Genomic DNA, 18,165 nt, shown 5'->3' with positions numbered 1-18,165 from the left:
AAAAGCAAGTTCTTGATTCAATTTTCGCGGTTCACCTGTAGAAAGCATTGTCTCTTTACAGCACGCATTACAGAATGTCATCAGAAGTAATGAAACAGTGATTCGAGAGAAATCATCTCCGTGAACCTGTGTAGCATCCTCTAAGCGCCGCCAGCTCTTCTTAGAATGGGCTCGTGCCTGCCCATTCCTGCCTAGCATGACCCCAGTACCAGCTCCGTCTCTTGCTTGAAGGTGAAATAAAACATTCGTCCCTCGCTTGGTCACCATACACAAGGGGCAATGTTCTGAGCGACTGACTAACTCATCATCGCCCAGTCAAACGCGGTAAGGACAGAATCTTGCACTTTGGAGAGTGCGTGGATCTTATACTGTAGCATCATTCGAGAAGGGATTATCCGAAATTCCCTGTGAGGCAAACTGAGGAGCTACTTGATCGACAAGCAGCGGCACCGGTCTCGGAAACCGACATACGGCCGGGAGAGCGGTGTGCTGACCACATGCACCTCCATATCCGCATCCAGTGACGCCTGTGGTCTGAGGATGACGTGGCTGCCGGTCGGTGCCATTGGGCCTTCCGAGAACTGTTCGGACGGAGTTTCGGAGTCAACCACTAAGGGGATAAAATATTGGGTGAAAGTTTTTTTGAAAATAAATAATTACTAAAGAACTACCGAAGGATTAGTAAGGTTGCATCTATGACAACTGGTGTTTGACTTATAGGTTAGAAATTAAAAAACAAAAAACAAAAATACGTGTGTCAGTGTTTCTGGAAACTCGGCGCCTTAGGGAGAGCAATTGGGGATGAAAATTTTGAAGAAAATATTTCGTTATATTAAAATAATTTTCAAGCTAAATTTATAAAAATCGGTATTTCACTCCTTGGTTAGCTATAAAGAAATATTTGTTAGGGGTTGAAAGTTGCTATCGAAATACTCTCCACAAGAACGCAAAAGGCATGATTAACAAAAACTTTGGCCTCCCGGTACGAGAATGGCTTTTTGGCCAGAAGTTCATTCGCAGAGGACCATGCTTACATGGCCTTAATGAGCGTGAAAAGCTTAGAAGGTGTTGCAATTTGTGAACAACATAGACATTCCATTAAATAAATACAAAAAAATCTCTGCAGGTCATACAGCGCACGTGAGCGATGGTAAGATAGTGTATTTATAATCAAATTAGTAACAGCAGTCTGGGGCAGATGGAAAGATTACAGACATACACTGCCTGGTCAAAAATATCCGGACACCTCTAAGTAATGTGGAATCGACCACTGCATGCCAGTAGAGAAGCGGAGTGGGTCGGTCAGGAGAACTGAGTGACTTTGAAGTTGGACTGTTCATGGGGGTGTCACCTGAGTGCCAGATACTTCAGGGACATTCCAACCCTTCGAAAGCTGCCCAAGTCGACTTTCAGCGGCGTATTTGTTAAGTGAAAACGTGAAGGAATAACACCAGGCCAGGCAGGCCTTATGCACTGATGGACAAAAACCCTCAAGTGTTGTGGAGGGTGGCTGCAAAAAACCGCATGAAAAGAACCGAAGGAATCCCTCGTGAGTCCCACAGCGCTGCCAGGAGTCCAGCTAGCGCAGCGACTGTGCTTGGGGACTTAAAAAGAATGGAGTACAGTGGGCGCGCAGCATCTCACAAGCCCAGCTGTTCATGAGTCATTCATTTCATTAATAGAAAAAAAATCTTGATTGATATCTGCATTCCTTTTGCACTTGACACGTTCCACGTCATAACGGTTACGTAACTAACTGAATAACTTAGTCAACGTTAGGCGGCGCTTGAGATACTGCAAATATTGCGGCCAATGGGCAGTGTCTTGTGACCAGACGAAACTAGTTTCGTCCAGTCATATCTGTGGGTTCTTTGAAAGCTCTGGAAGAAGGCTTGTCAAATTAGAACCCACGAGATTTTAGTTCACTTTACTACATAACTGAATAACAGATTTACTGAACTTTGATAGAGTTCTTTGCCACAGGACTGCTTGACAATTTACAACTGTCATTGACTATCAAAGCATCACTTGACAACGTAGATTAACAAACTGTTCTCGTCTAGTAAAAATGCAATTTCCTTAGAAACTTTTTGAACTGTCGCTGTCCTAAAGCGTGATGTTGCCTGCTGTAGCTGAGGTCACAACCTGGGGCAGAGTACTTGCATACTCGACGTCATACTGACCTCAGCGTGAGGACGCTGCTGTGCTGAGGGAGGCGTGGTCAGCTAGAGTGACTCCCGCTGGTTGTTCCGGATTGCTGCGAGCCCTCACTGGCGTCTGTGGTATCGATTCGCGTTGTCGAATTTGGTGTGGCGCCGCGATCTCGCGACGATGCCACACCGCTGATGACTGGAGCTGAGTCGTCTGGGGTGATGGGTCAGGCTTTATACCCTGTGGCAATCTAGGGAAGGCTTTGGGTTTGGTGAACGCCTGCGCAACGTTACCTGCCATCGTATACAGGGTGAGTCACTAACTATTGTCACCAACAATAACTCCTAGAGCGTGATAGGAGCTGAGAAGTTTGTGCGACAAATGTTGCATGGGAAAACGGCGGCCATAATATGACGGTTTTTTGTTGCTAGGTGGCGTCGCTTCAGAGATATGAAGGTCAACTTTGTTTTTTTTAATTTGGGTGCTATAGTTTGGTACTGCTGACAATCACTGTTCGATCAGCAGCAGAAAATAGTGCAAACTTATTCCTGTAATACCATAGAAAATGCAGCCGAGCAACAAACAGAGATTCTGTTAAATGATGGCACATCGGCAACTGAACTCTTAGCGTTACCTAAGCAGCGTTATGGATGATTCCAAAATTCGGTTGCAGTCATACTTTCGAGTTGTCATCGCAATCGTAGTGATTTAGTTGTTACGACGAGCGCGCAGCAAGATGCTTCGATGGTTTTCGGATTGAAACTCGGCAGCGTATCCTAAACTCTAGTGGCTTCACCAGTACTGCTGCAAGGGCAGCGGAAGATGGAAGAGATGGAAAAGTGAGGCAAGCGTGCACGAAACATTATTACTAGCACTGAAGCATCTAGAACCAACAAACTGGCAAAGGTCTCACAGCGAATTAGAAATGAACACCGCAGTACGTCAGTAGATAAAGAATTGCTCAGATTAGGCTCAGTGCACGGTTGTTAGCTCACCTACTAACAGTGCGTAATATTGAATTTGTACATTACAAAATAGTCTCCTTCGAAATGGAACAAAATCCAAACTAGTTTCGGTTGATTAATTCAGAAACAAATTTAGGAGGAAATACATTATGTGATCAAAAGTATCCGGGCACCCCCAAAACATACGTTTTTCATATTAGGTGCACTGTGCTACCATCTACTGCTTTCCATATCAACGTCCTCAGTAGCCATTAGATATTGTGAGAGAGCAGAATGCGGCACTCCGCGGAAATCACGGACTTCGAACGTGGTCGGATGATTGGCTGTCACTTGTGTCATACAGCTGTACGCGATATTTCCACATTCCGAAACATCCCTAGATACACTGTTTCAGGTCTGATAGCGAAGTGGAAACGTGAAGGGATATGTACAGCACGAAAGTGTACATGCCAACCTCGTCTGTTGAGTGACAGAGACCGCCGGCAGTTGAAGAGGGTCGTAATGCGTAATAGGCAGACATCTAACCAGACCATCACATGGAAATTCCAAACTGCATCAGGATCCACTGCAAGTACTATGACAGTTAGGCGGCTGGTGAGATAACTTGGATTTCATGGTCGAGAGGCTGCTCATAAGCCACACATCATACCGGTAAATGCCAAACGACGCCTCGCTTGGTGTAAGTTGCGTAAATATTGGGAGATTGAATACTGGAAAAAAGTCGTGTGGAGTGACGAACCACGGTACACAATATGGCGATACGATGGCTGGGTGTGGGTATGGCGAATGCCCGGTGAACGTCATCTGCCAGAGTGTGTAGTGCCGCCAGTGAAATTCGGAGGTGGTGGTGTTATGGTGTGGTCGTGTTTCGCATGGAGGGCGATTGCACCTCTTGTTGTTTAGCGTGGCACTATCACAGCACAGGCCTACATTCATGTTTTCAGCAACTTCTTGCTTCCCACTGTTGAAGAACAATTCCGAGATGGCAATTGCATTTTTCAACACGATCGAGCACCTGTTCATAATGCACGGTCTGTGGCGGAGTGGCTACACGACAATAAAATTCCTATAATGGACTGGCCTGCACAGAGTCCTGACCTGAATCCTGCGTAACACCTTTGGGGTGTTTTGGAACGCCGACTTCGTGCTAGGCCTCACAGACCGACATCGATACCTCTCCGCAGTGCAACATTCCGTGAGAAATGGGCTGCCATTCCCCAAGAAACGTTCCAGCACCTGATTGAACGTATGCCTGAGAGAGTGGAAGCTGTCATCAGGGCTGATGGTTGGCCAAAACCATAATGAATTCCAACATTGCCAATTGAGGGCGCCACAAACTTGTAAGTCACTTTCAGCGAAGTGTCCCGATACTTTTGATCACCCTCTTCTACTTCCAGAGGCCTACCCATTACTATTTCAAGTGCCTGAGTGCAGTATCTGAAATCCCTGGTCTAGCAGGACAGAGCGGGTGAGATTATATTTGTGGAAGGGGGCCAAAATATGTTGGTGTGAGTTACGCTCAACACACAAATTTTATTAGCTGAAACACACAGTAACATAAGCAAGAATTGAAAACTCTCAAGTTTTTAATGAAAGATCTCCTTTGATTTGATTTAAATCGGCTGAAAGCCACATACGAAAATCCAGGACCCAAGGCCTAAGCAAGGAATTGAGGTACAGGCGTTCTTCTGGAAGTTTCACTTCTTTCAAAAGAAGATTTTAACTTTACTTCAATAATAATAGGCTGAAGGCCACACATTAAGCAAGAACAGTGTTACGGCTTAAGGCCAAAACAAAGATTTTCAATGAATTCTAAATAGGCTGAAACCCGGCTGAACTCTGCATATCAACCAAACAATCTAACGGCTTCATGCCTAGGGAAACGGGCTTTCAGTTGAACAGGCTGAGGGCCTTAGCTTAAAACATTTCATGCAAACTCGGCTGAATGCCTCAAACTAAAGAATAACAATGTTATGACTTAAGGCAAGACCAAGATTTTAAATTTTTATTTCAAGAGAGATTAACAATCTTCTGGAGGCCACATACTAAAGAATAACAATGTTATGACCTAAGGGCAAAAGACGAAAATATTGAAATTGTAATTTAAGAGAGATTAAAACGGCTGAAAGCCACACACCATGTCAAAACAGTTTTACGCCTTAAGGCCTAGGAAGAAGAGCTTTCAATTTTAATAACCTAAGACTCGGCTGAAGGCCACACAGAGTACTTAAGAATAAAAGGAAATCACTATGTGAAACTCAAGGATCGGCGCTCAGAAGGTTCCAAGGGTCGGCCTGGGAGGGTGACGCTAACGCACGTTTAGGTGAGACAGGCAGCCAGCCGACAACCTCTTAATAGGAAGGCAACCCAACCGAAGGCCAGCCGAGAAACCAACCAACTAAATCAGTTCTGCTCCGCTCGACCAGCAAAACGACAACAAGACGTCAACAGCACAACGTTCTGGATACTGGTGCCCAATTCAGCCAAGTCGGAATAAACGTCCAAAACTGCCCAACACATCTCAGCTGTCGAACTACACGCCGTGCTGGACAGCAACAACACGACGAGGAAAATACACTGCCAAAAAGCACGGCGACGCCCAGAGCATGTAACCGGAACATTAACGGCCACAAGGCGCTGGTGCACTTCATTAATGAACGAGTGAATTGAATTAACGTAAACCACATCCAAGAAAACGGCTGCAATTCTAGCTGAATTCAATGCCCACGCTTTGTTGTTTACGGGAATCTCGCAGAAAGCAACAACCAGGATCAAACGAAGAGAAGTGATTGGAGTTGAGGCTTGATGGTATGTTAAGTGAGCGCTCAACTTTTAGAGTCCAAGACCGGTGGGCGACGAACTTCGTAACCCTTGCAAGAAGCGCCTCACAACTCCAGCCACGCACGCACGCTGCCAGTGGCTCCAGCCCGACTCCACACAACGGGGACCTCCTCGCTGCTCTGCACCAACCGACCGACTGCCTCCAGCCGGAAACGATCAAAGGACCAAATAGACGTCGACTGATGGGGCGACCGACCGAACGACCAACCAATGAGCGTTCCCACTGCAGTCTCCTTTAGTAGGACAGTACACGCCACCAGCAGTCGGCAAGTATTGCTGTCCGCGCCTTACCAGAGCTCCGTCCCCGACGCTCCTTCATCGCCGACCGCTGCTCCGTCCCGACTGCACTGCTGGTCCGTCTCCAACTGACTTCCAGACACGCGAGGACCCGGAAATATCAGTCACTCCAGAGACATTGCGCTATCGATACGCGCTGCTGCTGCCATTCACGGGCAGGAAGTTAGTGATGCCAGTAACCGGAATAAGATAACGAGGCGGCAGTGCTGTAAGAGAAGACGACAAACAATTAAAGGCATGAACACGAGCCGCGCATGGCTCAGTATTGTTGTTAAAATAAAAACGTTATAAATAAAGAGAATGTGAGGGCCCCTTGCCAGGTATACAGCATTTAAGGCGGAGAAGATGGTCTTCGGTGCGGCGGAGCTGGAGGAAGAGGCAACTTCTTGTCCAAAGCCAAAATGGACAAAAGGCACGATGGTTCCACATGTTAGTGGCGGCACCTTGACAGCGTCTGTTCCATATGTTAGTGGCGGCTGAGTAAATAATATTCCAGGCTAACAACCTGATCTTACTTTGGGAATTCAGGGATTCCCTGCTCATTACAATTTACAGCTTCAAGTCGCAAAATGGGAAGTTCGCACAATGAATGCTCTGCCCCAGGTGGTAACTCACTACATCATGTAATGCAATGGGACCTGGGATTCTGGGGTGTCCCAAAATTTGCGGCGAAGAAGAGATGGAATATATTGACAAGCCTTCCAAGTTTCAGTTCAAGAAGAAGTACTACTTTGGAACATTAAATGTAAATTCTTTCTGAAAATTGGGAAACAAAAGGCATTAGAATTATTTCTGCAGAAGAACGATATAAAGTTACAGCAGTCCAGGAAACACGATTCTTAGCTGAGAGTGTAGTCAATACACATTACAGAATTTATAAAGAGAAAGCAGCAGTGAGAGTTATGGAAGACATACCGACGTTTGGAACAGCATTTAATGTAAACAAGAAAATCGTAGACAGAGAAACAGAATTTAGACCGAATTCAGAAAGAATATCCATGCTAACAATAAAGTGCAAGAATAAAAGTTACGCGCTCATAATCTGTCATGCACCTATAAATGCTGACAACAGAAGATATCTGGAGAAAAAAATCAATTCTGGGGTCTTTCAGAATCTGAAATTTCTATCATACCTAAAAAGAACGTTAAAATACTTCTTGATGACTTCAATGCACAAATTGGGAGGGAAAAGAAATTTAGGACTACTTAGTTGAATATCCAGCACACTCAAGAACAAACAGAAATGGTGAAAGACTGATCAATATGTGTAAAATTTTACAGTTAAAACTCATGTCAACACATTTCCGCAAACTACCAAGAAAAGCCAAAATTTGGAGACATCCAAATCCAAACCTAGGATAATTTCACCTGGATCACAGAGCTGTATCGAAAAAATATTGTCACGGAAATTATGAATGTTAAAATAGTCAGAAATGGGGAATTCGATTCAGATCATTATCTCTCTAAGATTAAAATAAAATTTCTCCCATCTAAAACAAAAAGGCGACCAAGAAAGTGATCAGATACAACACAACTACAGTTAAAATACCAAAAGAAAATGTAGAAAAATTTAGAGAAGAAACTGAGAAAAGTAAAGAAGGTGATTGGCGTGAACTCCAGATGCGAATAACTCAAGCAGCAGAGAAACCTTTCGGATTGGCCAGGAATAAAAAGAAGACATGTTGGCACGAGGAGTGTGAAGAAGCACTGATACAAAGAGCTCAAAAATGGAGGAAATGGAGATGTCCGAAAAAAGAGGAAGACCTTGAACAATTCAGACAACAAAGATAAGAAACATAAAAAATAGCCCGGAAAATCAAAAGAAATTTTGAAAATTCTCAGCTTATCGAAACAGAAGAAAATTTCACCAAAAATAATACTAGAATTTTTTACCAAACTTTTGAACACATACTTAAAGGATATCAGGCACCAAGTATTTGTTTCAAAGATGAAAATGGCAAAATGGGATTAAATAACAAAGAAAATTGTGAAATTTTAACATAAGTTTTTGAAAAGATGTCAAACTGTCCAGTTCCAACAGATAAATTAGAATTTCCAGTGACACCTCAAAATCTAGACGAATATTTCCCACATACATAATTAGAAATTCACGAAGCCATCAAAACACTCAAAAGCAATAAAGCAAGTGATAAAAACTCCATTACAGCAGAATTATTGAGGTGGTCAGAACCAAAACTCATAAAGGATCCACAGCTGCTTTTTGAGAACATTTGGAAAACTGGAAAGATTCCAGTAGAATGGAAAACAGCATTAATCCAACCACTACATACAAAGGGAGACAAACACACTGTCAGTAATTAGAGAGGAGTGTCACTTCTGCCAATGGCGTACAAAATATTATCAAAATTTCTCCTGAACAGGGTGGTAGATACTTTAGACAAGCACCTGGGAGAATATAAGGGTAGTTTTCGAAAGGAAAGATCCTGTGTAGAACAAATTTTTATCTTAAAGTCAATAATTCTCCATAGAATGTTAACCAGCAAACCAATAATAGTGCCATTTATTGATTTCAAGAAAGCATTTGATTATATAGGCAGAGAAACAATAGGTAAGGTCGGTTAAAACTGTGTGCCCGACCGAGACTCGAAACATCCCCCAGGCTGTGGCTAAGCCATGTCTCCGCAATATCCTTTCTTTCAGGAGTGCTAGTTCTGCATGTCTCGCAGGAGAGCTTCTGTAAAGTTTGGAAGGTAGGAGACGAGGTTCTGACAGAAGTAAAGCTCTGAGTACCGGGCGTGCGTCGTGCTTCGGTAGCTCAGATGGTAGAGCACTTGCCCGCGAAAGGCAAAGGTCCCGAGTTCGAGTCTCGGTCGGGCACACAGTTTTAATCTGCCAGGAAATTTCATATCAGCGCACACTCCGCTGCAGAGTGAAAATCTCATTCTGAATAGGTAAGGTCATTAGAGAATTTTGGTGTTAAATCAAAATTAGCAAATATAATTTGTGAAACACTAACAGGTACAATATCTAAAGTCAAATTTATGGGAGATGTATCTCAGCCATTTGAAATAAAAACTGGTGTTAGACAAGGTGATGGTTTACCACCTTTAGTGAAAAAATTGTAAGGATCGGGAATTCGGAGCTAAAAAATCACAAAATGGAACCAATAACTCTGGAAAGGAAAACAAATGGAATTAAGGGAAACTGCTTGGCTTTTGCAGATGATATTGCAAAACTTAAAAAAAATCTACAGAAGCAGTGATTCAAATAAAATAGAGCAGGTAAATAAATTTAAATATCTTGGAGAAACTAAACAACAGAATGGACTAAAAAAATCAGCGATAGATGTAAGAATTAACAAAATGGAAAGAGCATATGGCCTGACCAAAAATATTTACAACAAGAAATGTATATCAATGGGAAACAAAACTAAAACACTGCACCACATTGGTACTACCAGAATGTTTATATGGATCTGAAAGCCTAACGAATAAAATATGAGATGGACAAACTAGAGGTACTGAAAAAGGATTATTAGAAAAATAATGGGAGCAATAAGAACTGCAGATGATGGGAAAATAATAAGTAATGAGGAGATCTACAAAAATATAGAGAAAATATGTGAAGTAATGACCAAACGAAAATAACCCTATTTCGGACACCTCTACCGAATGGATGGAAACAGGCTAACAAAACAAATACTCACGTATTTCTGGAAGAAGAAATCGACATTAGCATGGATTACAGAATTAAGAAAGATCTAGAAAGAAACAACATCAAAGAATCAGAAATAGAAATAAACCGTTTTAAGAATAAAATACTAAATTTGGAAGGCTTTCAAAGCAGAAGAAATAAAAAATTGGGAACAACATGGGCAGAAGGAAGGAAGAGACTTCATGGGGAGAAAATGAGGGAATACTGGAAAAACAGGAAACCACAACAAAGGAAGAAGAGGAACTGAAGTTGTCATAGTGATCCTAGTTGGTCAATACGGTTGTAAAAAAAGTGTGTTTTGTTTCTTTGAGGTAAATTAATCGAAAAATAGTTTAAAGTATAAAATGCACCCAGCTTGCGCCTCTCCTAAATCAATGGTAATTAATACAAAAGATGTGTTGTACTTGTTTATTTTGCACAAACAACAGCTATTTTAATGTGTGTAGATGTCGACTCACCATGAGGATGAAAGAGCCGTTTGTTCACTTAAAGATCTGTAAAGGCACTGTATTTGGAATATCGGATATTTCTCTTATCCGTCGAGATGCTTTTTCTTGGTGATTTAGGTATCAAAGAAGAAATTCCTGGACGTTTTGATTACTCAGGACGCTGCCTTTACATGTACATATACACGAGGGGCGGTTGACAAGTCCGTGCAAAGTCCGAGAGAGGGCACCACTGGCACGTATGGAGGTCATGTTTAATTAGTAGCATCTTTGGAAAGAACGTACACCAAGTTTCAGCCATATTGGTCTATTTCATTGTGTTTGGCATTCGTGCAAATCAAGGAAGTCGAGTGATTGTCAAAAAATGGACGAAAAATAATTTCGTGTGGTGATTAAACATTATGAAAGGTAAAACGCCTCAGGAGACTAAAGAGAAGCTTGATAAACATTACAGTGACTCTGAACCTTCGATTAGAACTGTTTATAAGTGGTTTCAAAATTTTCGGAGTGCCCATATGGGCACAAGTGATGCTTAACGTTTTGGACGCCCTGTGGAGGTTACGACTCCAGAAATCATTGATAAAACCCATGATATGGTGATGGATGACAGAAGAGTTAAGGTGCCTGCGATTCCTAGTGCTGTGTGCATCTCGAATGAACGGGTAAATAATATTTTGCATAAACATTTGGACATGGGAAAGCCATCCGCAAAATGGTTTCCGCAATTTCTCACGCTTGACCAAAAACGAAATCGTGTGAAGTGTTTGCAAGGATTGTTTGCAGCTGTTCAGGAAGAATCCGCAGGACTTTAAGTGTCGTTTCGTCACTGTAGATGAAACATGGTTGCATTACTATACTACTAAGACCAAACTACAATCTAAACAATTGATTACCGTGAGAGAATCTGCACCAAAAAAGGCGAAGACCATTCCTTTGGCTGGAAAGGTTATGGCGACTGTCTTTTGGGATTCGCAAGGGGTAATTCTCATCGACTATCTGGAAAAGCGTAAAACTATTACAGGTGCATATTATTCGTTGTTATTGGGCCATTTGAAAAAGAACTTGCAAGAAAAACGCCGGCGATTGGACCTCAAAAAAGTCGTTTTCCATCACGACAGTGCACCAGCACACACCTCAGCAGTTGTGGTCACAAAATTATTGGAAATAGGATTCTAACTCGTTTCACATCGTCCATGTCCCCAGACCTGGCTCCCGCGGACTACTATTTGTTCTCCAATTTGAAGAAATGGCTGGCGGGACAAAGATTTTATTCAAACTAGGAGGTGATTGCAGCAACTAGTAACTATTTTGGAGACTTGGACAATTCCTATTATTCGGAAGGGATCAATAAATTAGAACAGAGTTGGACGAAGGGTATAAAGTCTAAAAGGAGACTATGTCGAAAAATAAAAAAAGGTTTACCCCAAACACGTAAGTAGTTTTTATTTTTGCACGGACTTTTCAAACTCCCCTCGTATTTATATATCATATATATTTAAGAATATGTAGCCTATATGCATACAAATTTTTATTAGATTAACGTGTAAAAATTTGAAGTAAATCGGTCAAGAGCTTTTCGAGATGTTAGAAAATGTCTTGTCTGTATATAGTAGTAAAGACAATAGACTATATAAAATTTTATTATTGCTTTTAATGCACTAGTTATGTTTCCTTTTCAGCGTGCCGAAATTATCGAGCAAACTTCAATGAAGTTCCGAAGCTCTTCATTTTAAATGGTGAAGAAGTTGTCGAGAAGGAATTTCCTCATATGGTAAGTGTGGAGAAACAATGCTTGCGTGAGGTATTTTTAACTGCTTTAGCACTAAAGAAAACAAGAAAGAGTGCAGTAGGGTTTCATGCAAAGTCTAAATCATAGTGGAATAATATGGAGGCGCATTCCATGAAAGCGCACTTTAGCGGGCTGGTGACGGAACGTTAATGTGGAGGATGTGACTCAGGAAGGCGTGGGTCTGTCTGTAAACATAAACCGATGGTAGGTATGATATGCAAATGAGAAAGAAACTGGATACAGATTTTCAGGTGTTGTTTGTGTATGTTATTGAAGGTTTTGTTTGTACAACACTCAGAGTACTAATAACTCAGTCTTCTTGGAACGTGTTGGATAGATTCATTTCTCTTTGGACTGACGGTCCGAGGAACATAGTACATATCTAACACATCGGTAAACAGGTTTGTGATTTGTCATCGACCAAGCCTAATCTAGTTCAGTTCTCAGTGGACGCCATTGATAAGGTAGCACAAAACATTGTTTCCGGCTTTCTTTTTTTAAATAATGGCGTGCTGTGGTCAAACAGTCTGTCTGTCTGTACGGTAGATGTTCTCATTGAAATTCGATGTTACTGGCGACTGGCCGGCCGTTGTGACCGAGCGGTTCTAGGAGCTTCAGTGGAGAACCGCGTGACCTCTACGGTCACAGGTTCGAATCCTGCCTCGGTTGTGGATGTGTCTGATGTCCTTGGGTTAGTTAGATTTAAGTAGTTCTAAGTTCTAGGGGACTGATGACCACAGATGTTAAGTCCCATAGTGCTCAGAGCCGTTTGAACCATTTGGACTGGCGACTGTTGTATGCCAAGTGAATCGATCGAGTAAGGAATGAAGATGATTTATGACGACTCAAGGGCAAAAAAATTCCTAACAGAGAATATGATGAATTGGTGAGAGAGAAGAGTTGGACACATATTACGATTTCAGATCTTGCTGAATATTGTAGTTGAAGAGACGGTGGAAGGAAAGAATCGCAAAGTAAGGCCACGAAATGACACAAGGAATTTTACGATGTGGGACAGGGCAGCTATGCTGAAGTTAAGTGCCCAGCTGGCGTGCTATGGCATTGGTTTTCTGCTATCATTTTAAGAAAATTGCTGCAGAATCGCACCGAATGCTTGTCGAAGCTTTCGGCGAACATGCTCTTGGGAAAAGACAGTGTTTCGAGTGGTTCAAAACTTCAAAAGTGGTGATTTTGACGTGAGAAAGGACGAGCGCAGAAAACCACCGAAAAATTTCGAGGACAACGAATTGCAGGCCTTTGGGGATGAAGATGGTACTCTGACTCAACAGAAACTCGCGGAACAATTGAATGTGACGCAGCAAGCCGTTTCACTTCGGTTGAAAACTTTGGAAAAGGTGGAGAAAGTGGGAAAATGAGTTCCGCATGAGCTGAATGAAAGACAGCAAGCAAATCGAAAGATCACTTGCGAAATGCTTCTCGCGAGATATAAAAGAAAGTCGTTTCTCCTTAGAATAGTGACAGGTGATGAAAAATGGATATATTTTGAGAATCATGAGTGTTGTAAATCATGGGTGAATCTAGGCAAACCATCGACATACACTGCAAGACCAAATCGCTCTGGAAAGAACATAATGATCTGTGTTAGGTGGAATCAGAAGGCTGTCATCTGTTACGAGCTGCTAAAACCTGGTGAAACCGTTAACACTGATCGCTACCAACAGCAAATGATCGATTGAAATCGAGCATTACGTAAAAAACGACCGTAATATGGAAATAGGCAACACACATTCATATTGCTCCATGACAATGTCCCAACACACACAGCAAAACTGATCAGGGAAACGATCGAGGCATTCAGTTGGGAAATACTAGGGCATGCGGCTTGATCTCCAGACTTGGCTCCGTCCGATTAACATCTGTTTGCGTCACTGGGATACGCTCTCGCTGAACAACGCTTCAATTCGTATGAAAATGTACTAAAACGGCTAGCTGGCTGGTTCGCTTGAAATAGAAGAACCATTTCTTTGCCGTGGGTTTTGTAGCCTGCCGGAGAGGTCTGAGAAATGTATAAATAGCAATGAAGATTATTTTGAATATAATATTGTTTATCAGTTTCAAGCTGACTGCTATAGCCTAGCGGTTCTAGGCTCTTCAGTCTGGAACCGCGCGACCGCTACGGTCGCAGGTTCGAATCCAGCCTCGGGCATCGATGTGTGTGATGTCCCTCGGTTAGTTAGGTTTAAGTAGTTCAACGTTCTAGGGGACTGATGACCTCAGAAGTTAAGTCCCATAGTGCTCAGAGCCATTTGAACCATATCAGTTTCAAACAACAGACGTGTAATTATTGCAACCAAATCCCGGTTTCGTACTTCTACACCTGGTAAAACCGAAGTTTCTACCTATTAGAATGGTCTTCCTCAGGGCAGGACTGGTTGTGGACGAGGAAACGTGCTTCTACTTATCGCACACAATCGGTGTCAATACGTCATACTTGTAAAACTTTATGGTGCGTAGAAGACAATAGGGTGGTCAAGATGTAATCGAGGGGAGAGAAAAGAGGCTACTCGTCGACTATCCGGTACGTCGACGATTGGCGCCTATCTTCAAATCAGCTCTTGGCAGCTTCTGGAGAGCATGTTTTCTTCCTGGAGTGCGTCGTAGAAATGCACTGGCAGTTCCTCCACAGCTGTTTGTCTACACGGTTAACCCAGCGTCTCGAGCCTACCGGGTAAGTGACACCGACAACATCAAAGAACAGTTGAGGCAACTGCACTTCCTGTTCCGCGCCAACGGTTATGGTAACAATGTTATAAGAAAGGCAGTCAAGGTGAAGCGGAATAAAACCAGAGAGGAAGACAAGGAAGAGAAGCTTCATCTGGTGCACTTACCGTATGTGAAGGGCGTCCGTGAACGGCAAGGCAGCGTCCTCTACCGAATTTCTGCAGCAGCCACAGAGTCCACAACGTGGCAGGTTCCACTACGGATGCAGTCAACAAACTAAATACTGCAGGAGTATGTGAACTACGTTGTGGAGTACAGCTTTCGAGATAGTGCGGAGCTTCCTAGATAGGTGACACAGGGAGGCCAGTTATCACACGGGTAGCTGCATATCAACAGTTTGTGCGATTAGCACAGCGTAAGAAATCGATGATAGTGCAACACCACCGTGACCGTAGACAACCAGTCGAATTCCAGGAAGCCCGTGGTCTGACGAGAGTGGTGGACGCACGCCTGACACCATCAAAAGAGAGAACGGCTACGAACTTCCAGCTATCCCAGTCCGACGCGCTTCGAGCGGTCGCGGGTTGGAAGCCTCAGAGAGCACAAATGCGTCAGCCAAAAGCAAGATCTACAGGGGAACTGACACCGGTAGGAAAACGTGCCCGCTAGAAGCCGTGCGGTGATTTACTGCCGCACACCAACCCTCGACAAACCAGTTACCCCACCAGTAGCTGTCTTCCTACCCTCTTCCTTTCATCAAGTGTATCCCATTACATTCTAGGACCAATAAAGTCTCGCAGCCAGCCGCGGTGGCCATGCGGTTCTAGGCGCTGCAGTCCGGAACCGCGGGGCTGCTACGGTCGCAGGTTCAAATCCTGCCTCGGGCATGGATGTGTGTGATGACCTTAGGTTAGTTAGGTTTAAGTAGTTGTAAGTTCTAGGGGACTGATGACCTCAGAAGTTAAGTCCTATAGTGCTCAGAGCCATTTTGAAAGTCTCACAAATACGAGATGTTGCCAACGATCATCTGTAATAAATACGAGCATCTTTGCTCCTCCAATACCAGTCTTACCCTGAGGGAGACCGTTGTAATAGGTCGAAAAGTCCGTTTTATAGTTTATACTTACAGCATTTCGTGATGAAACGAAATAAATTCTGTGATTGGTCGCTGATTGTCATTGAAGTGTATTCAGTGGCGGACGGCAACTGAATATTTGGGCCGGACTGGGGCTAGAACCAGCATTTCCCTTTACTCCCCAAGCCAGCCAACCAACCAAGTTCTTCGACTATCCGAACACGCTTTCCATCCAACTCAAATACCCAAACTGGCGCACACTACTTACGCCGCGCCTCTGTCCACCATACTCACTGCTCACCACATGACGCTGGATTCCCGCAAGAGGAGAGGGAGTGTATCCGCACTGAAATGACCATATTGGCTGTAGACTGTATATGTTTATACACTGAAGAGCCAAACAAACTGGTACACCTGCCTGTTATCGTGTAGGGCCCGCGCGAGCACGCAGAAGTGCCGCAGTACGACGTGGCATGGACTCGACCAATGTCTGAAGTAGTGCTGGAAGGAAATGACACCGTGAATCATGCAGGGCTGTCCATATATCCGTAAGAGTATGAGGGGTGGAGATCTCTTCTGAACAGCACGCTTCAAGGCAACTCAGATATGCTCAATAACGTTAATGTTTAAACACAGAAGAATGTACCTGGAGCCACTATGTAGCAATTCTGGACGTGTAGGTTAAAAAATGTCTCTGAGCGCTATGGGACTTAACAGCTGTGATCATCAGTCACCCAGAACCTAGAATTACTTAAACCTAACTAACCTAAGGACATCGCACACATCCATGCTCGAGGCAGATTCGAACCTGCGACCGTAGCGGTCACGCGGTTCCAGACTGAAGCGACTAGAACCGCTCTGCCACACCGACCGTCTGGACGTGTAGGGTGTCGCATTGTCCTGATGGAATTGCCCAAGTAAGTCAGAGTGCACAACGGACAAGAATGGACGCAGGTGATCAGAGAGGATGCTTAAGAACATGTCACATGTAGACGTATCAGTGGTTCCATATCACTCCAACCACACGCACTCCACACCATTACACAGCGTCCACCAGCTTAAACATTCCCCTGCTGACATGCAGGGTCCATGGACTTGTGAGATTGTCTCCATACCCGTAAACGTTCATTCGCTGGATACAATTTGAAACGAGACTCGTCCGACGGAGCAACATGTCTCCAGTCATCAACAGTCCAATGACGGTGTTGACGGGCCCAGGCGAGACGTAAAGCTTTGTGTTGTGCAATCGTCAAGGCCACACGAGTGGATCTTCGGCTCCGAAAGCCGAATGTTTCGTTGAATCGTTCACACGCTGACACTTGTTGATGGCCCAGTAATGAAATCTGCAGCCATTTCCGGAAGGGTTGCACTTCTGTCACGCTGAACGATTATCTTCAGTCGTTGGTGGTCCCGTTCTTGCAGGATCTTTTTCCAGTCACAGCGATGTCGGAGATTTGATGTTCTACCGGCTTCCTGATATTTACGGTACGCTCGTGGAATGGTTGTACGGGAAAGTCGCTACCTCGGTGACGCTGTGCCCCATCGCTCGTGCGCCGACTATGACACCACGTTCAAACTTTCTTAAATCTTGATAACCTTCACTGGAGCACCAGTAACGGATGTAACAACTGCGCCAAACACTTGTTTTTTTTTATATAGGCGTTGCCGACCACAGCGCCGTATTCTACCTGTTTGTATATCTCTGTTTGTTTGTGGCACATCTTGACAAGAAGAAGGGACCGGTTGGTAGGACATGTTCTGAGGCATCAAGGGATCACAAATTTAGCATTTCAGGGCAGTGTGGAGCGTAAAAATCATAGAGATAGATCAAGAGATGAATACACTAAGCAGATTCAGAAGGACGTAGGTTGCAGTAAGTACTGGCAGATGAAGAAGCTTGCACAGGATAGAGTAGCATGGAGAGCTGCATCAAACCAGTCTCAGGACTGAAGACCACAACAACAACATATCTCTGTATTTGAATACGCATGCCTATACCAGTTTCTACGGCGTCTGTTCTTTCGGAGATGTCTGAATGTTGTTTGTAGACACCACATACATATAAAGAGATATGGTATACAGCGGATGCACTCCCTCTCCTCAACTCTTGGGCGAATCCAGCGTCAAACGGCGAGCGCTGAGTAAGTAGTGTGCGACAAGGGGGGTGGGGGATCTGGGTCGGACGGAATGCGAGCTTGTATAGCAGAAGAGGTTGAGGCGACCGCTCGCATAAAGCGAGAAATC

General features: G+C 43.7%; 1 protein-coding gene across 1 annotated transcript in view; it reads left to right on the top strand.

Annotated features, from left to right (window-relative positions):
- Positions 1-18,165, top strand: part of LOC126266641 (serine protease snake-like) — a 156,596-nt gene that overhangs the window by 75,103 nt on the left and 63,328 nt on the right. Inside the window, exon 3 of the mRNA XM_049971032.1 lies at positions 12,055-12,146. Within this exon, the coding sequence (XP_049826989.1) occupies positions 12,055-12,146 (92 nt within the window). The remainder of the gene's footprint in view (positions 1-12,054; positions 12,147-18,165) is intronic.

The sequence above is a fragment of the Schistocerca gregaria genome, chromosome 4, assembly GCF_023897955.1.
Source record: "Schistocerca gregaria isolate iqSchGreg1 chromosome 4, iqSchGreg1.2, whole genome shotgun sequence".
Lineage (NCBI taxonomy): Eukaryota > Metazoa > Arthropoda > Insecta > Orthoptera > Acrididae > Schistocerca > Schistocerca gregaria.
This window is presented reverse-complemented; position numbering and strand designations above follow the sequence as displayed.